At 45.8% G+C, this 17,273-nt stretch overlaps 1 protein-coding gene across 5 annotated transcripts in view; it reads right to left on the bottom strand.

Annotated features, from left to right (window-relative positions):
• Positions 1 to 1,546: 1,546 nt before the first annotated feature.
• The window catches only part of LOC308465094 (uncharacterized protein), a 38,013-nt gene continuing 22,286 nt past the window's right edge, over positions 1,547 to 17,273 (bottom strand). For all 5 annotated transcript variants that reach the window (XM_080984931.1, XM_080984930.1, XM_080984934.1 and 2 more), the window contains 5 exons: positions 9,802 to 9,870; positions 8,434 to 8,475; positions 6,542 to 6,585; positions 5,302 to 5,415; positions 1,547 to 3,359 (listed from right to left, as the gene is read on the bottom strand). In XM_080984931.1, coding sequence (XP_080841057.1) covers positions 5,305 to 5,415; positions 6,542 to 6,585; positions 8,434 to 8,475; positions 9,802 to 9,870 — 266 coding nt within the window. In that variant the 3' untranslated portion in view covers positions 1,547 to 3,359; positions 5,302 to 5,304. The remainder of the gene's footprint in view (positions 3,360 to 5,301; positions 5,416 to 6,541; positions 6,586 to 8,433; positions 8,476 to 9,801; positions 9,871 to 17,273) is intronic.

Here is a 17,273-nt window from a genome sequence, read left to right as displayed (position 1 = left end):
AAATCCTTGCCACTCAACTGCAGATTACCCAGAGATCTCCCAGGATATTTCCTGGTAAGAAGATTGGACAAATTCATGGAGGAGGGGGCTCTCAATGGCAACTAGCAATGATGGCTATGCTGTGCTTCCACAGTCAGAGAGAGTAATGCTTCTGAATACTAGTTGCTGGAAAACACAGGAAGGGAGAGTTTCCTTGTGTTCAATTTCCCAGAAGAGGCATCTGGTTGGCCACTGTGAGAATAGGATGCTGGACTGGATGAGCCTTTGGCCTGATCCTGCAGGCTCTTCTTGTGTGCTTTTATCTAGATTTACACCCCCCACAACCCACCCAGTGTAATCTATGAAACCTTGTGCTATAAATGTCTTCTGGGATCTTGAGAGGGTGAAATCGTAAAACATGTCAACAAAGCGTTCTTCTGTGCTAATCTGGTGTCCTTACAATCATTGAAACGATCTCTCAAGTGATTTTTCTACTGTAGATTCTCTATCAGTGGCTGAGAATATGCAACTGTTCCCCTTACAAGAGAGTGTGATAGGAATTTTGTGGTCTTAGATATATGTTAAATGTTCATAAGTGTACCAGCCAAGCATGTACATAGATCAGCACAGGAAGACCAACCTGAAACCATTTTGATTCCCAAACTGAGCAAATGTTTTCTCTGCAAGGTCAAAGGAAAATGCAAAATCCTCCCCACTGTCTTTTTATTCACAAATCCTGTCTTAAGGGCACATTTAAGATATGAATAGGGTGTGAGCCTGTGACCTGGCTCAGGAACTAAGTATTTATCATTACAAAAGACTGGCCAGGCTCCCCAGGCAATCCAATCAAGTGACCATTAAACAGGTAACGTGGCTGACATGAGGTAAACAAACCACTCAGATTTCTGCTGTAAACCGCCCTTTCTGTGTTGTAGGTATGATGTATCTGGGGTGGTGGTCTTGGGTTACACCCCTTCTGTGATGTATGTATGAAGTATGGAGGGGTAGTCTTGAGCTCCAGGGCAGGGAATTCAAAATGTCTATATAAGGCCTTGTGCGCCATTGTTCTGAGTTCCTCCTCCCTCCTGCGTGTGGTCAGTGAGGACCCTGTTGCAACAGATCAATAAAGATCAGGCTTACTAGCTGCTTTGCTTCTCAATATTCTCTGGTTGGCCTCTGTTATTTTCTCCTACCAATAGGGAACCTATGTAAGGACTTTATATTGGCTCTTGGATACCCCATAAGGGAAAAAGGGCAGATTTTTGTTCACAACAAGAGTTTCCTGGTTGACCTTTAAAGACCCTTTTGAGCATCTTCCAAGAGGGGGTCTCATAAATCCGTAACCAAGCAGCTGACAATATACCTGTATGTTCTGGTACCTCTTAAACCCGCTATGATTGTGAACTCCTAGCCTATCATCTTCGTTCTCCTGAGGTTGTGATGTTGTATAGATATATTTATAATACGTCGTAATTTATTTGGTTGACCATAAATAAATATTTGACTGGACTAAGTTTGTATCTGCACCAGGAAGTGTGGATCGGTTTCATTATAAACGCCAGGACAATTTGTTGTTTTGCAACAGACACATTTTATCACCCTCTCGTAGTCCACACGCAAATAGGCAGAGTCGCTTAGCACATCACACATAAGGAAGAGAATGGGAGAGAAATAGAGGGCTGACCTAAACTAGCCTTTATGGTGCTTTTTCCAGCTTCCCTCTGAATAACAATGTTGGTATTCTTGAGGTGTCCAGCTTATGAGCATTGCCCTGGATCTACCCAACCCTGGGAGTATCCTTAACATTTGAGCTTGTCCACACATACCCTAAGTAGCACACTGTGAGCAGTTGTTGTCAGGATCTACTCAGAGGTCGCCAGCTAAGTTGCTTTTGCCAGTTTCCCATATGGGCATCTAGCTGGTCACTGTGAGAAGAGGATGCTGGACTAGATGGGCCCCTTTTGTCCTTATCCAGCAGCGGGGCTTTTCGGATGTTTCTATGGAGGCTCTGAGTTCAGAGGCAGTCTATCAAGATTCCAAGGTTCTTAGGGGCATTTGGTTGTTGTGAGAACAGGAAGCTGGGCTAGAAGGACCATTGGCTTGATCCTGCAGGTTATTATTACATTGCCACCTTGCTGAAGCTGTCAAGCAGTGCTGGCACCGGTGTAGGAAGGAACCACAGAAACCACACAGTCAAATCTTCCAACATGGAACTCAGCCGATTTTCAGTGGCTGCCATTTGCCGATAATGCGGGCCAGTTGTTTGAACAGTGAATGGATATTGCCGACAACTCTTGCCATTAAGCAGGTGCCAGATGGTAGGCAAATACCGTATTTTCCGCTCCATAAGACACACCTTTTTCCACCTAAAAAGTTAGGGGAAATGTCTGTGCGTCTTATGGAACGAATGTGTGGTTGATCACTGGCTCCCTTTCTGGCCCCGCCCCCTTGCCCAGGCCTCCATTGTTGAATGTTCTGCAGATGGAGCCTGTTTGTTTCCCCAGCGACATGTGACTGGCTGATTAGATTATCTGTCTGAAAATTGTAGAAATGGCTCCCTTTCCTTTCCTAAAGAAGCTGCAGAACTGTGAGTTGAACCCCATAAAAACAGGATTTTTTCCCTTTGCGAAGTAAGCTCAACAACTTTGAGCTGATCCTCAAAAAAACAAGGCTTTTCCCCTTTGCAAAAGAAGCTGCAAAACTTTGAGCTGATCCTCAAAAAAACCAGGGCTTTCCCCCTTTTCTCCTCTAAAAACTAGGTGCGTCTTATGGTCAGGTGCGTCTTATGGAGCGAAAAATAACGTTTTTTAGATGAGCAGAAGGTAGGGGTGTACGAGGGAATCGTTTCCTGTTGTATGCAGCACTGCTTCTGTTTTGCTGCAGGCCGCCTTCTGCCAAAAACAACATTGTTCATTCTGCTGCTTGCTGTGGCAGACTTACATAATTTATTACATAATTTACATTGGCGTTACGTTATTCTGCCACCATTAATTTCAATGCAAATGGGCAGGGGAGACTCATCAATTATGTATTGTTTGCAGATTCCATCTGAATTTTCCAATATCCTTTGCCGAAAAAGACATAGGCAGGGACACACTAGGATTCTTTGCTCCCTCCCACCCCAAAACATCAAAATGCTTTAGATGCTTCCTAGAATTTAACAAATAATGTCCCGTGAAGAGCCTGTGTGCCTTGCTCCGGGAAGGGAAGGTACAAAAGTTGTTGTGCCCATGGAAGAAGTTGTGTGGTTCTTTCGACCATAGCAGTACTGTAGGAAAATAAGGCATTTCATTCACAGGTGTAGGAAAGTTCCTCTTTGGCACTCAGGAAGACATTAAAACAACAAATCCTGTCACCAAAGCAAGCAGATTGCATCAGATCTGGAACAGAGAGAGAGAGAGAGCAAAGAGAATCCATTAAAAATAATTCAACAAAGGTAGAATCCACGGACCTATGAATTACCCAGGCTTATCTAGAGGCATTCCCTCACTTTAGCTTTGCACATCTGCAGAAATTAAATCACCTACTCAGACAAAAAGCATGCCTGCATTATCAGAGCTGGATGCCTGATTTAGCTCTCGACGCATCCTTCGTACAGTCTGAGCAAGCAGATTCTCCTAACAATGTCTTTTCACAAAGAATTGCCAACGAAAGAAGAATGGCAAATGGAATTAATGGACTATGCAGAATTAGATAAATGAACAGGAAGGATTCGAGACCTGCGGGATCAGAGATTCTTAGAGGACTGGAGTAAATATCTGAGCTATTTGAAAAGCAATTGTGATAAACAGATTACGCTAGTAGGACTGCAAGAAGTTCTGTAAGGAGCATTATGTGAAATATTGCAAGGAAGACTTTGAAAAGAATTCTCAGTTAAGGACAATTAAAAGTAATAGAGAAATTAAGAAATGCAGAACAAGTGATAAAGAACGGAAAATCTTCAGAGGCTGTTGACGGAAGTCTACAATATTGTATAAGATAAGAAGTTATGTTAAATGATTGTTGGAATTTATATGTTAAAAAATTAATAAATATATAAAGGGACATATATAAATATGTAAAGGGACACTTGACCATTAGGTCCAGTCATGGCCAACTCTGGGGTTGCGGCACTCATCTCGCTTTATTGGCCAAGGGTCATGTGTACAGCTTCCGGGTCATGTGGCCAGCATGACTAAGCCGCTTCTGGCGAACCAGAGCAGCGCACGGAAACGCCGTTTACCTTCCCGCCAGAGCGGTACCTATTTATCTACTTGCACTTTGACGCGCTTTTGAACTGCTAGGTTGGCAGGAGCAGGGACCGAGCAAAGCGAGCTCACCCTGTTGCGGGGATTCGAACCGCCGACCTTCTGATCGGCAAGTCCTAGGCTCTGTGGTTTAACCCACAGCGCCTCCCAGGTCTATATATATATATATACCAATGTCTTTTCACGCTATCTCTTACAGTCAAGAACATAAGAAGCCAGCTGGTTTAGGCCAATGACTCCTCCAGTTCAGAATCCTGCTGTCGCAGTGGCCACCCAGATGCCTCTTTTGGGAAACCCGCAAGCAGATTCCAAGCAGAAGAGCAAGTTTCCAGCAACTGGGATACAGAAGCATTGCTGTCTCAGTGCAGCCTTCCCCATGAATTTGTCTAATCCTCTTCTAAAGCCTTCCAAGTCGGTGGCCATCTCTACCTCTTGTGGCAGCGAGTTCCATGTGGTTTAACCATGCGCTGCAAGAGGAAGTACTTTCTTTTCTCTGTCCTGAATATTCCAACACTTTTTTTACATCTCTTCACAGTGTATTAACTTATGGTCTGTGTGTGTGGTTTGGGAGCTGCACGGTCAGGGGAAAAACAATGCTGTCCAGGGTTGTAAAGACTGCGGAGAGAATAATTGGGTGCACTCTTCCCACTTTGGATCAAATCTACGCTTCCAGGTGCCATAAGAAAGCTGCAGAGATAGCGCAGGATAGTGCGCACCCTGGAAATGATCTCTTTCAGCTTCTGCCTTCTGGAAGAAGGTACAGGGTTATAAAGACTAGGACTAGCCGCCTGAGAAACAGTTTCTACCCAAATGCGACTTTGGTTTTAAACGCAATGTAAGGTAGTCTGTATGGGAGTATATTGTATTTAATTATGGGGTATCAGAGTTTTTAGGGGGCTAACCAGGCTGGGATAACTGGGGTAGCAGGCTTGTTGGTTTTGAATGTCTTATGTAGATTTTTTTCCTCCCCCAATTTCGTTGTTCTGTATGGGACAATGACAATAAAGATTATTGTATCGTATCTACTCCACAGGCACATTGTCAAAGCAGATAAATACGATGAGAACTTCTGTACCTCCTAGTGTCGTGCATCGAGGACTCGCAGGATGACAGGTAGAGTGTGGAGGAGACTAACGAAGAACAGGGCACAGCTGCAAGGGTGTAAAGGCCCGGTGGAGTCCTTAGGGCGCTGCAAAAGGAAACAGAAGGCTGTGTGTTACTTCGCAAACATGGATCTTTGGTTCTAGGGCTGGCAGGGAAGGGGTCTGTATTGCTCGGAAGCTGCCACTGCCCCCCTCCAGTTGAGGCACACCCCTCACACCAATCTTTTGTGTCTTTCTGCCCCTGGTGCTCCTCTGCCTCCTCTTTGCTTGCTGACCTGCCCTCTCTGAGCGAGCCACTGGCGAAAGGAGCGAGAAATCGATCTTTCAGTGTGGCAGAAACTAAAATCTTTGGAACATCCCTGCCTATTGACTTCAGGCAGGTGCCTTCAACTGTTCTCTATTTGGTGCTTGCAGAGAAATATTTTTATTTGGGCAAGCCTACCCAGATGTTTTAGAGAGCTGGTGCAATTTTACTCTATTATTTTAACTTTCCGAAAGTTTAATTTTTTCCTCAATGGTAATTTTTTACTTTAAACTTTTTTTGGGAACCGCTTTGAGGTTTTTTTCTTTTTCTTTTTTACAACCAAGCAGTATATAAAGGTAAAGGGACCCCTGACCATTAGATCCAGTCGTGGCCAACTCTGGGGTTGCGGCGCTCATCTCGCTTTACTGGCCGAGGGAGCCGGTGTACAGCTTCCGGGTCATGTGGCCAGCATGACTAAACCGCTTCTGGCAAACCAGAGCAGCGCACGGAAACACCGTTTACCTTCCCGCTGGAGCGGTACCTATTTATCTACTTGCACTTTGACGTGCTTTTGAACTGCTAGGGTGGCAGGAGCAGCGACCGAGCAATGGAAGCTCACCCCGTTGCGGGGATTCGAACCACTGACCTTCTGATCGGCAAGTCCTAGGCTCGGTGGTTTAACCCGCAGCGCCACCTGCATCCCCAAGCAGTGTATCCATTTTATTAAATAAATAAAGAAGAGAAGGTGTTAGCCTCTATGCACATTGCCCCAGAGGAGGCATCTACTGGGCCAACCAGGAAGGAAGGGGCACACTCAGCGATGGCGTGGAGAGGGAGGGAGGATGGCTAGCAGCATTCTGTACTGCAACACTCAGTGCCTAGCCTCTCGACTTGCTCCTACAGAGACTTAACACCCCACTGAGGGGTGGGTGGGATTTAACCTGTAGATTCCCAAAAAAGCGACTTACCGGTAATTTTTCTATTTCTTCGTACTCATCATACTCGAATTTATCTGGAAAGGTAAAAAAAAAGAAGTAAACACTTAATTTATACATTTATTAATTTATATGTTTATTCATTAATTTATGTATTTATTAAACTGCCTTTACTGAATATGTGGATGGACAACATGGATGATTTTTGCTCTAAAGTGCTTTGGACACTGATGTCAGCTGCAGCCGGGATTTCAACAGTCCAGCAATGAACATCCTTGGAGGTCATAAATCATAGAACTGTAGAGTTGGAAGGGACCCTGAGGATCATCTAGTCCAACCTCCTGGAACGCAGGAATATACAGCTGTCCCATTCAAGGATCAAACCTGCAACCTTGGCATTATCAGCACCACGCTCTAACCAACTGAGCAGGGGATCTATAGTTAATTTTTGTGGTATACAGTCATACCTCGTGTTACGTTTGCTTCGCGTTGCCGCTTTTCAGGTTATGAACGCGGCAAACCCAGAAGTGTCTACTTCTGGGTTTGCCACATGCGCAGAAGTGATCTGCATGCTTCGCGCATGCACAGTAGCAGCACTCTACTTACGGACTTTTCAGGGTGCGAACGGCACCCCGAAACGGATCGCACTCGTAAGTAGAGGTACCACTGTATAAGAACTTCAAATTTAAACCACCTAAGATACATGGGAGCAAGTGGGATGATATTTTTAAACCAGCAATTGTACAATTTTTATTATTATTATATTACTAATGTAATTACCTGGACGTAGTTGGGGCTGGGTTTTTTTTGGGGGGGGGTGTAGGGAAAAACTATATTTGATTATATGTTGTTCTTATATTCAACAAATAAAATATTATTTTTTTAAAGTATGCACTTTAACCACTGCGGGGGGGGGGAGAACTTCAGCTATTGTGGAAAAAAATACACATAAACCGCATGTCTCTGAGGGGTTGGACTAGAACCAGAGGGACCCTTATAGGTCATCTGGTCTGGTGGGATTTTATTTCCTATGCTTTGGCCTTAGATGCTCAAAATTCACCATCCTCTTGTAAGCATTCCAAGTTGGTACAGTGGTGCCTCGCAAGACGAAATTAATCCGTTCCGCGAGTCTCTTCATCTTGCGGTTTTTTCGTCTTGCGAAGCGCGGCTTAGTGGCTTAGCGGCTATTAACGGCTTAGCGGCTTTAAGAAAAAGGAAACAAACTCGCAAGAACTTGCAAGACGTTTCGTCTTGCGAAGCAAGCCCATAGGGAAATTCGTCTTGCGGAACGACTCAAAAAACGGAAAACTCTTTCGTCTTGTGCGTTTTTTGTCTTGCGAGGCATTCGTCTTGCAAGGCACCACTGTAGTTATCACTGCCTCCTGTGGGAGGGGGTTCCAAAAGTTAAATACAGTTGTACCTTGGATCTCAAACGCCTTGGCTCCCAAACAAACTGGCTCCTAAATGACTGAAACCCGCAAGTGAGTGTTCCGGTTTGGGAACGTTCTTTGGAACCCGAACGTCCGACGCTGCGTCCGATTGGCTGCAGGAGTTTCCTGCAGCCAATCTGAAGCCACGCTTTGGTTTTTGAACGTTTAAAAGTCAAACGGACTTCCGGAATGGATTCCATTTGACTTCCAAGGTATGACTGTATGCACTATGTGAAAAAAGGCCTTTTATCTCTCCTGATATTTCCCAATTTCCAACATTCAGTTGATGAAGAAAATGTTCCCTTGCAGCTGAAAGTTCAAAAACCGTGGCTTTAAACTGGCCCTGCTTCATTGAGGCCCCCAAACCCGAGGGTCTGACCCCAAACCTTCTGATCGGTTGGGGTGATCCAGTCAAATTTGGCCAGTCCATAGGCCCCAAGTGGGCCAAATGACACTCTCCACACTGTTACAGTAGATCCTTCCAGATCATCATACCATAATAGTCGCTGTCGTTCGTGTAAAAGTACTCAAAGGTATCTGTGAGGAAAAAGTTGTAAGAATACTGAAGTGAGTAACAGAAATCATTGAAGACCAGGGTACTAATTCTGAATATTGACAAATATTCCTTTCCCACTTGTGCAAAGAATAGTCGTAATGTGAATCCCCCTCTGGCACCGTTAACTCTGAGGTCAGGTCAGAACAATTAATTTAATCGTGTTTATTAATTCATTGCGTTTATATCCCAGCTTTCCACCCAAGAAGGTGTACTACATGGTTCTCCCTGCTTCTCATTTAATCCCCACAACCCCCCTGTGAGGTGGGTTAGGCTGAGAGGCAGTGACTGGCCCCCAAGGCCACACCCAGTGAGAGCTCCATGGCCAAGTGGGAGAATTTGAACCCAGGTCCTAGTCCAACCACTACACCGCACTGAAATAAAAACTGCAATGTACAATTGCAGTCATTAGAGACTTCCAGTTCCATTAATGGAACAGGCAGGTGCCAAGTATATTATTATTATTTTCTTTTTAATGGAAAATATTGAAATAAAATAAGGAACCCCATTATTATTATTATTATCATTATCATTACTATTATTATTACCTTACCCTCCCTTCACCCTAGGTTGCAACCATAAAACACGGTTTAAAACGACTTAAAATCACAAAAATAAATGCATCCTAAAAATATCTACCTCATGGATCAAAGGTGTTCACTGGAAGCTACAGTATACAATGCAGGTGCCAGGGCACCTTTGTGGGACAGAGGTCCCACAACTTGGGGGCCACCACAGAGACGGCCCTCTCCCCCTGGTTTCCAAACTTTTGGGGGCCGCCCCCCTTTGTTCCATAAATCACCCTCCAGTGCCCCCTACCGTATAAAAAGCATTGTTCAGAATAACACTTTGCAGGACCCACTAAGGAAGATAATATAGTATGATACAGTTCTAAACAGTCAAAATTATTCAAAACCCAATGAAACCAGTTTAGTTTAATGAATTCAAATGAAACTGACATATTTAATCCAGTGAGACCAGCTTTTCAAAGTCAATGACACCTCCAGAGCCCCTTGCCTCTTAGCAACCCCCTAGGTAATCCCATCGACCCCCAAGGAGTGGTACCTCACAATTTGGGAACCACTGGTCTGAATGTTACAATGTGGGATGTATTTGGTAAGACTTCCAATTTGTTTTCCAACGCACCTGCCAAAACACTGGTTCGTCCTACCGTTCCTGTGACTCCCTCCAAAGCACAATTTGGGAAAACCAGCATGCAAATATAATGGTTGGTGGTGATTAACAGATAGCTCTCTGTGCAGTTGTTAATACTCCCCTTAAAATTGCCAGAGTCTGATGGATTTTCTTACCGTTGATATAAAAGGAGTAATTCTGGCCGGCTTCATCAAAATGTATAGTCACGCCAGCGGTGCTCCTTTCTAAGAAAGCAAAATTTCAAGCCTGTGAGCACGACACAAGAGATTTGTTCCGGATATTGACAAATGCCTCTTCTACACATAAGCCATTGGGGTCGTGGCCCAGATACAGAATCCTTAAGAGGATGAAGGCATCCTTGATGATGGGTCAAATCCTTGGTCTGCCCCATGCTGTTCCATGGTCCCTGGTACCCGCATCTCTTTCCCAAGGAAAATACCTCTGCTCCCAGACCTATGCTGATCAGTCCAAATACCGTATTTTTTGCTCTATAAGACTCACTTTTTCCCTCCTAAAAAGTAAGGGGAAATGTGTGTGCGTCTTATGGAGCGAATGCAGGCTGCGCAGCTATCCCAGAAGCCAGAACAGCAAGAGGGATTGCTGCTTTCACTGTGCAGAGATCCCTCTTGCTGTTCTGGCTTCTGAGATTCAGAATTTTTTTTTTTCTTGTTTTCCTCCTCCAAAAACTAGGTGCATCTTGTGGTCTGGTGCATCTTATAGAGAGAAAAATATGGTGCGTCTTATAGAGCGAAAAATACTTCCTAAATGGTAATAATAATAATATTAATATTTATTTATTTATTCCCCACCCTTCCCAGTTTCAAAACCGGGCTCAGTGTGGCTAACAGCAAATATAAAACATTGATTAAAATGCGGCTTAAAAACAGCATAGTATACAACATAAAATGCAGCATCAATATCAATAATATTCAAAAATTCAGGGGTCATTTTTGAAAAACAAAAACAAAAACCCAGTCAGTAGACACTGAATGATATCCAGGGCTAACTGGCCAAGTTGGTCCTACTAGGGCCAGCAAGGAAGTGTGTGAAAAGGAATTTAAATGTGGCTCCCAGAAAGGGTTTCTTCATAGAAGAGGAAAAGAAAAAGGGAATAGAGGATCAGGTTAATTCAAATTGAAGGCCAGGTGGAATAGCTCTGTCTTACAGGCCCTGCGGGAGGAGATCAAGTCCTGCAGGGCCCTAGTCTCGTGGGACAGAGCATTCCACCAGGTCGGAGCCATCACTGAAAAAGCCCTGGCCCTGGTGCAGGATAGTCTGGCTTCCTTAGGGCCTGGGACCTTTAAACAATTATTATTCGTGGACCTTAGGGTCCTCTGCGGGACATACCAGGAGAGGCGGTCCCGTAAGTACAAGGGTCCTAGGCCTTAGCGAGTCAGGAGATTCTTGAGGAGATATCACAGCACATACAGTGGTACCTCTGGTTAAGTACTTAATTCGTTCTGGAGGTCTGTTCTTAACCTGAAACTGTTCTTAACCTGAGATACCACTTTAGCTAATGGGGCCACCCACCGCCGCCATACGATTTCTGTTCTCATCCTGAAGCAAAGTTCTTAACCTGAAGCACTATTTCTGGGTTAGCGGGGTCTGTAACCTGAAGCGTATGTAACCTGAGGCACCACTGTAATTCCACAGAAGAACTTGCTTCAACATTACACGACTAATAAGTAAAGGAGATAAAATACGTGATTCCAGAATTTATCTGATACTTACCAAAGGAGTGGAGGGAAGTCTAAGGCTCGGTGGAGCTTAAAACAACTATGTAATATATGTATGATTCATGGACTGGATATGACACATGTAATTTATGTATTATACTTTGTATTTGTTTATATGTATATATAATGATAGACCAATAAAAACTCATTTGGAAAAAGAAAAAAAAGAACTTGCTTCAACATTACACAGTGATGGCCAGCAGGTTGGAGGACTTCCAAGGAGGACTGGACAAATTAACAGAGGAGAAAGCTACCAAGGCCTATTAACCACAATGGCCGTCCTCTGCTTCTGTGGCTGGAGGAAGCAATGCTTCTGAATACTAGGTGTTGGAAACAGCAAGATGAGAGAGGGCTCCTGTTCTGGGGTCCTGTTTGCAGGCTTTCCATAATGGGCATTTGGTTGGCCACTGTGAGAACAGGATTCTGGACTTGAAGGGCCCAATCCAGTAGGCTTTTCTTATCTCCTCAGGGATCTCCTGTCAAGAGCACAGCTCCACAGCTTGAACCCCCAGTCCTCAGAATAAGGCAATGGCTGCAGAGGAAACTATCAGGCCTTTAAATGTGCAGATGCAGGATTTGGTCAGTGATCTCTAGTCAATGAATACATAGACAAGGCTATAACTATTTGCAGGAGTTGGGCTAGATGCCCCTTCTTTTTATTTTATTTTTTGATAATAATTTTGATAAAGTAATAATCATAAGCTATGGTTTTCCCAGTAGTGATGTGTGGAAGTGAGAGCTGGATCATAAAGAAGGCTGATCGCCGAAGAATTGGTGCTTTTGAATTATGGTGCTGGAGGAGACTCTTGAGAGCCCCATGGACTGCAAGAAGATCAAACCTCTCCATTCTGAAGGAAATCAGCCCTGAGTGGTCACTGGAAGGACAGATCCTGAAGCTGAGACTCCAAGACTCTGGCCACCTCATGAGAAGAGAAGACTCCCTGGAAAAGACCCTGATGTTGGGAAAGATGGAGGGCGCAAGGAGAAGGGGACGACAGAGGACGAGATGGTTGGGCGGTGTTCTCGAAGCTACCAGCATGAGTTTGACCCAACTGCGGGAGGCAGTGGAAGACAGGAGTGCCTGGTGTGCTCTGGTCCAGGGGGTCACGAAGAGTCGGACACGACTAAACGACTAAACAACAGCAATAATCATAAATAAATAAGAATAAAAATGTGCACCCCACCACCGAGAGCATTCTATTGTAGCTATCCAGCCTCCCAAAATTTCAGCACCTCTTGTGATGGTTTGACCCCTTTCCGTTTTATCAATACAAATTCTACTAACACCCTCCATAACTCCTCAAAATCATTTCTCCTGCCTATTCCCCGTCTTACCTTAATGACACGTTAATTTATCATGAATAAGATGCCCCTACGAATGGCTTCAGGACACTGCTGAGGCAAACCGTGGTCCTGATACCCACACTTTGGTCCCTCTCCAAGGTGCTGATCTTGCCTTGCCTCACCTTCCTGTCTGCTGGTACCCTGGGACAACTGACCCCTCCCTCTTCCTCAAGCCATCATGTCTGCATGTGGATCTGGACCATTTATTTATAAATTCATTTCCTATAAAATCCTCAGGCTGTCATTCTATAACATTTACTTATAATTATGCGTAAAAATAACCCCCCTGGACCAGCATGAGTCTGACCAAACTGCGGGAGGCAGTGGAAGACAGGAGTGCCTGGCGTGCTCTGGTCCAGGGGGTCACGAAGAGGCGGACACGACTAAACGACTAAACAACAACAACAGTTGACATTGATAGTCCTTCTCTTCCTTGAATTTGGCCAGTCCTCTTTTAAAGCCATCTAGGTCCGTGGCCATCATTGCCTCCTGTGGCAGGGAGTTTCATAGATTAACTATGAAGTTATCAGGAGGGCCAGTCCACTTTTTGGCTACCGTAGTCTCCAGGTTCTAGCTCCATAGACAGTAATAATAAAATAATAATAATAATAATAATAATAATAATAATAATAATAATAATTTATTATTTATACCCCGCCCATCTGGCTGGCTCCCCCCAGCCACTCTGGACGGCTTCCAACAAAACACTAAAATACAATAACCTATTAAACATTAAAAGCTTCCCTAAACAGGGCTGCCTTTAGATGGCTTCTAAAAGTTTGGTAGTTATTTTTCTCTTTGACATCTGGTGGGAGGGCGTTCCACAGGGCGGGTGCCACCACCAAGAAGGCCCTCTGTCTGGTTCCTTGTAACTTGGCTTCTCGCAGGGAGGGAACTGCCAGAAGGCCCTCGGTGTTGGACCTCAGTGTCCGGGCAGAACGATGGAGGTGGAGACGCTCCTTCAGGTATACTGGACCGAGGCCGTTTAGAGCTTTCAAGGTCAGCACCAACACTTTGAATTGTGCTCGGAAACGTACTGGGAGCCAGTGTAGGTCTTTCAAGACCGGTGTTATATGGTCTCGGCGGCTGCTCCCGGTCACCAGTCTGGCTGCTGCATTCTGGATTAATTGTAGTTTCCGGGTCACCTTCATAGATAGCCCCACATAGAGCGCATTGCAGTAGTCCAAGCGAGAGATAACCAGAGCATGCCCCACTCTGGCGAGACAGTCTGCAGGCAGGGAGGGTCTCAGTCTGCGTACCAGATGGAGCTGGTAGACAGCTGCCCTGGACACAGAATTGACCTGCGCCTCCATGGACAGCTGTGAGTCCACAATGACTCCCAGGCTGCGCACCTGGTCCTTCAGGGGCATACTTACCCCATTCAGGACCAGGGAGTCTTCCACACCTGCCCGCCTCCTGTCCCCACAAAACAGTACTTCTGTCTTGTCAGGATTCAATCTCAATCGGTTAGCCGCCATCCATCCTCCAACCGCCTCCAGACACTCACACAGGACCTTCACTGCCTTCACTGGTTCCGCTTTGAAAGAGAGGTAGAGCTGGGTATCACCCGCATACTGACTCCTCCCTGAACTTCCTTCCCTTTCTTGTCATCTGTTTTTCAGGGTCGGGTGACTTGTGATGTCCGAGGTTTTCCTTCCTCACCACTTGCTGTGAAAGTTGTTTCCCTTCTTCGTCTTAAGGAATTTCCCTCATTCTTTACCTCTGACACTCAGCCCTTGGTTGGGAGCCCAACCGTCAACTTCTTATTTATTGCATAAGATCTCATATTCATCTTGATTGTTAAAACAAATCTCAAAGTGACTTACCCCCCAAAAAAGAGAGGGAGAAAACAAAACAGTGCCATTATCAGCAAAACGACAGTTTTTCAACATTTTAAAAAAGTAAAAAAATCAGTGGTAAGCTAAAAACCAAATTAAAATGCTGTCAATAATCTACATATCTGGATAAAGGTAAAGGTAAAGGTACCCCTGCCTGTACGGGCCAGTCTTGCCAGACTCTAGGGTTGTGTGCTCATCTCACTCTATAGGCCGGGAGCCAGCGCTGTCCGCAGACACTTCCGGGTCACGTGGCCAGCGTGACAAGCTGCATCTGGCGAGCCAGCACAGCACACGGAAACGCCGTTTACCTTCCCGCTGGTAAGCGGTCCCTATTTATCTACTTGCACCCGGAGGTGCTTTCAAACTGCTAGGTTGGCAGGCGCTGGGACCGAACGACGGGAGCACACCCCACCACGGGGATTCGAACCGCCGACCATGTGATCGGCAAGTCCTAGGCGCTGAGGTTTTACCCACAGCGCCACCCGCGTCCCTACATATCTGGATAGGAATGCCCAAACAAAAATAGTTCTTAAGCAGGTGCTGAACAAGGTACACAGCTTTATGGCTCAGTTGGTAGAGCGTGAGATTCTGAATCTCACGGTCCTGGGTTCAAGCACCACACTGCGCAAAAGATTCCTGTGTTGCAGGGGGTTAGACTAGATGACCCCTGCGGTCCCTTTCCAACTCTACAGTTCTATGATTCTATGTCAATAGGCAGGGAGTTCCAAAGTGTGGGTGCATCTTCTGAACTCTCTCCCCCTTGATACACCTTAGAATTCGTCTGGTTTGTTTCAAAGAGGGGCAGGCTTAGCATTTGCACATGCTCATTTGGGATTAAATTAAATGCAGAGCCATGAAAGGCAAGTTCCTCTTCATTGGGGATCTTCTGCTCATTTATGAAGTCAGTTTGACCTGATGCTTCTTCTTCATTCTGCCCAGAGAGCAGTTTCACAGGCATCCTGAGTCAGCTCATCGCCTTAATCATCTTCTTCTTCTTTGGCGATCCCTCGTAGCCGAGTAAGATTGTCTTCCATAAACACGGTTTTAACAATGAGTCCATAAGTGACTGTGGAGGCCAATTCTGGATCCACACGTCCTTCCACAGTGGGGACATTGGTTACCGGGCGGGAGTTGATCACGGTGTGGATTTGCCAAGCGTGCCTTCCTCTTAGCACGTTTCTCCCTTGCGTCCTGAGGTCGAGTGTCTTCAAAGCCCATGACACCTTTGCTAAAGGCTGTTCTCCAACTGGAGCGCTCGCAGGCCAGTGTTTCCCAGTTGTCGGTGTTTATACTACATTTTTTTTACATCTGCCTTGAGACAGTCTTTAAACCTCTTTCGTTGACCACCAGCATTACGCGTCCCCTTTTTAAGTTCGGAATAGAGTAGCTGCTTTGGAAGACGATCATCAGGCACCCGCACAACATGTCAGCCAGCACAGAACCCAGCCAGCTCCAAAACAGAATATAGTAAAACTACCCCAAATCTGAAAGCAACAAGGATCCATTCAACTGGGAAATAAATGCAAGGACTTAAAGAGAGCCCTGCCACTGGATCAGGCCAAATGGGGCCCCATCCAGTCCAGTCTCCTGTTTTCTCAATGGCCGGTCAAATGCCCCAAATGTGAAGCCTAAAGCAGGGTGTTGAGTGAAACAGCAACTCTCCTAATTTTTTGGAAATTGGCATTCACTTAATATCTGCACCATATATATATTAAGACACATTTACTACACATTTGGGACGCAGGTGGCGCTGTGGGTTAAACCACAGAGCCTAGAGCTTGCTGATCAGAAGGTTGGCAGTTCGAATCCCCGCGACGGGGTGAGCTCCCATTGCTCGGTCCCGGCTCCTGCCACCCTAGCAGCTCAAAAGCACATCAAAGTGCAAGTAGATAAATAGGTACTGCTCCGGCGGGAAGGTAAATGGCATTTCCGTGCGCTGCTCTGGTTCGCCAGAAGCGGCTTAGTCATGCTGGCCACATGACCCAGAAGCTGTATGCCGGCTCCCTCGGCCAGTAAAGTGAGATGAGCGCCGCAACCCCAGAGTCGGCCACGACTGGACCTAATGGTCAGGGGTCCCTTTACCTTTTTTACTACACATTTAAAGCACATAGTGCCACCCCCAAGAATCCTGGGAACTGTAGTTTGTTAAGGGTGCTGGAAATGGCAAACTACAGTTTCCAGGGTTCTGTTTTTTTGGGGAAAGGACACACCATGTGCTTTAACTGTGAGTTGAACGTGCTTTCAATAAACGGTGTGGCTGACTTCCGGCGAGGCAGCATGGCGGCTGCAACAGCAGAAAAGAGCTCCTGAAGCCAGCCAGAGTAAAAGGCTCTGTCTGGCCGACTCCCGGGCTCCCAGGACTGCTGCCGCCAGCACCGCCAGCGGAGAGGAATCGGGGGTGCCCGGGCATCTATCAAAGGAGCCAAAAACACCCCCCCCCCCACGACTGAGATTGAGCCGGAAAGGCACCCGACCACCCCCAACAGCCGAGAGGAGCTCCAAAACCAGGACGACAGTGGAGCTAACGCAAAGAGGGAGAAAGAAAGGGGGAGAGAGGAAGAAAAAGAAAGGAAAAAAAAAGGAGCCCCAAATTTACCGCTGCTGCCCCCATCTCTGCTGATGGGAAAGCAGAGGAGAGGTAGGCAAGCACGGGAAGGCAAAAGAGGCTCCAGAAAAAACACGTGGCTGAGCCCCACCGGGAGCTCCAGC

This window comes from Podarcis pityusensis (assembly GCF_964106645.2).
Source record: "Podarcis pityusensis genome assembly, chromosome: 16".
In the NCBI taxonomy this organism is placed as follows: Eukaryota; Metazoa; Chordata; class Lepidosauria; order Squamata; family Lacertidae; genus Podarcis; species Podarcis pityusensis.
This window is presented reverse-complemented; position numbering and strand designations above follow the sequence as displayed.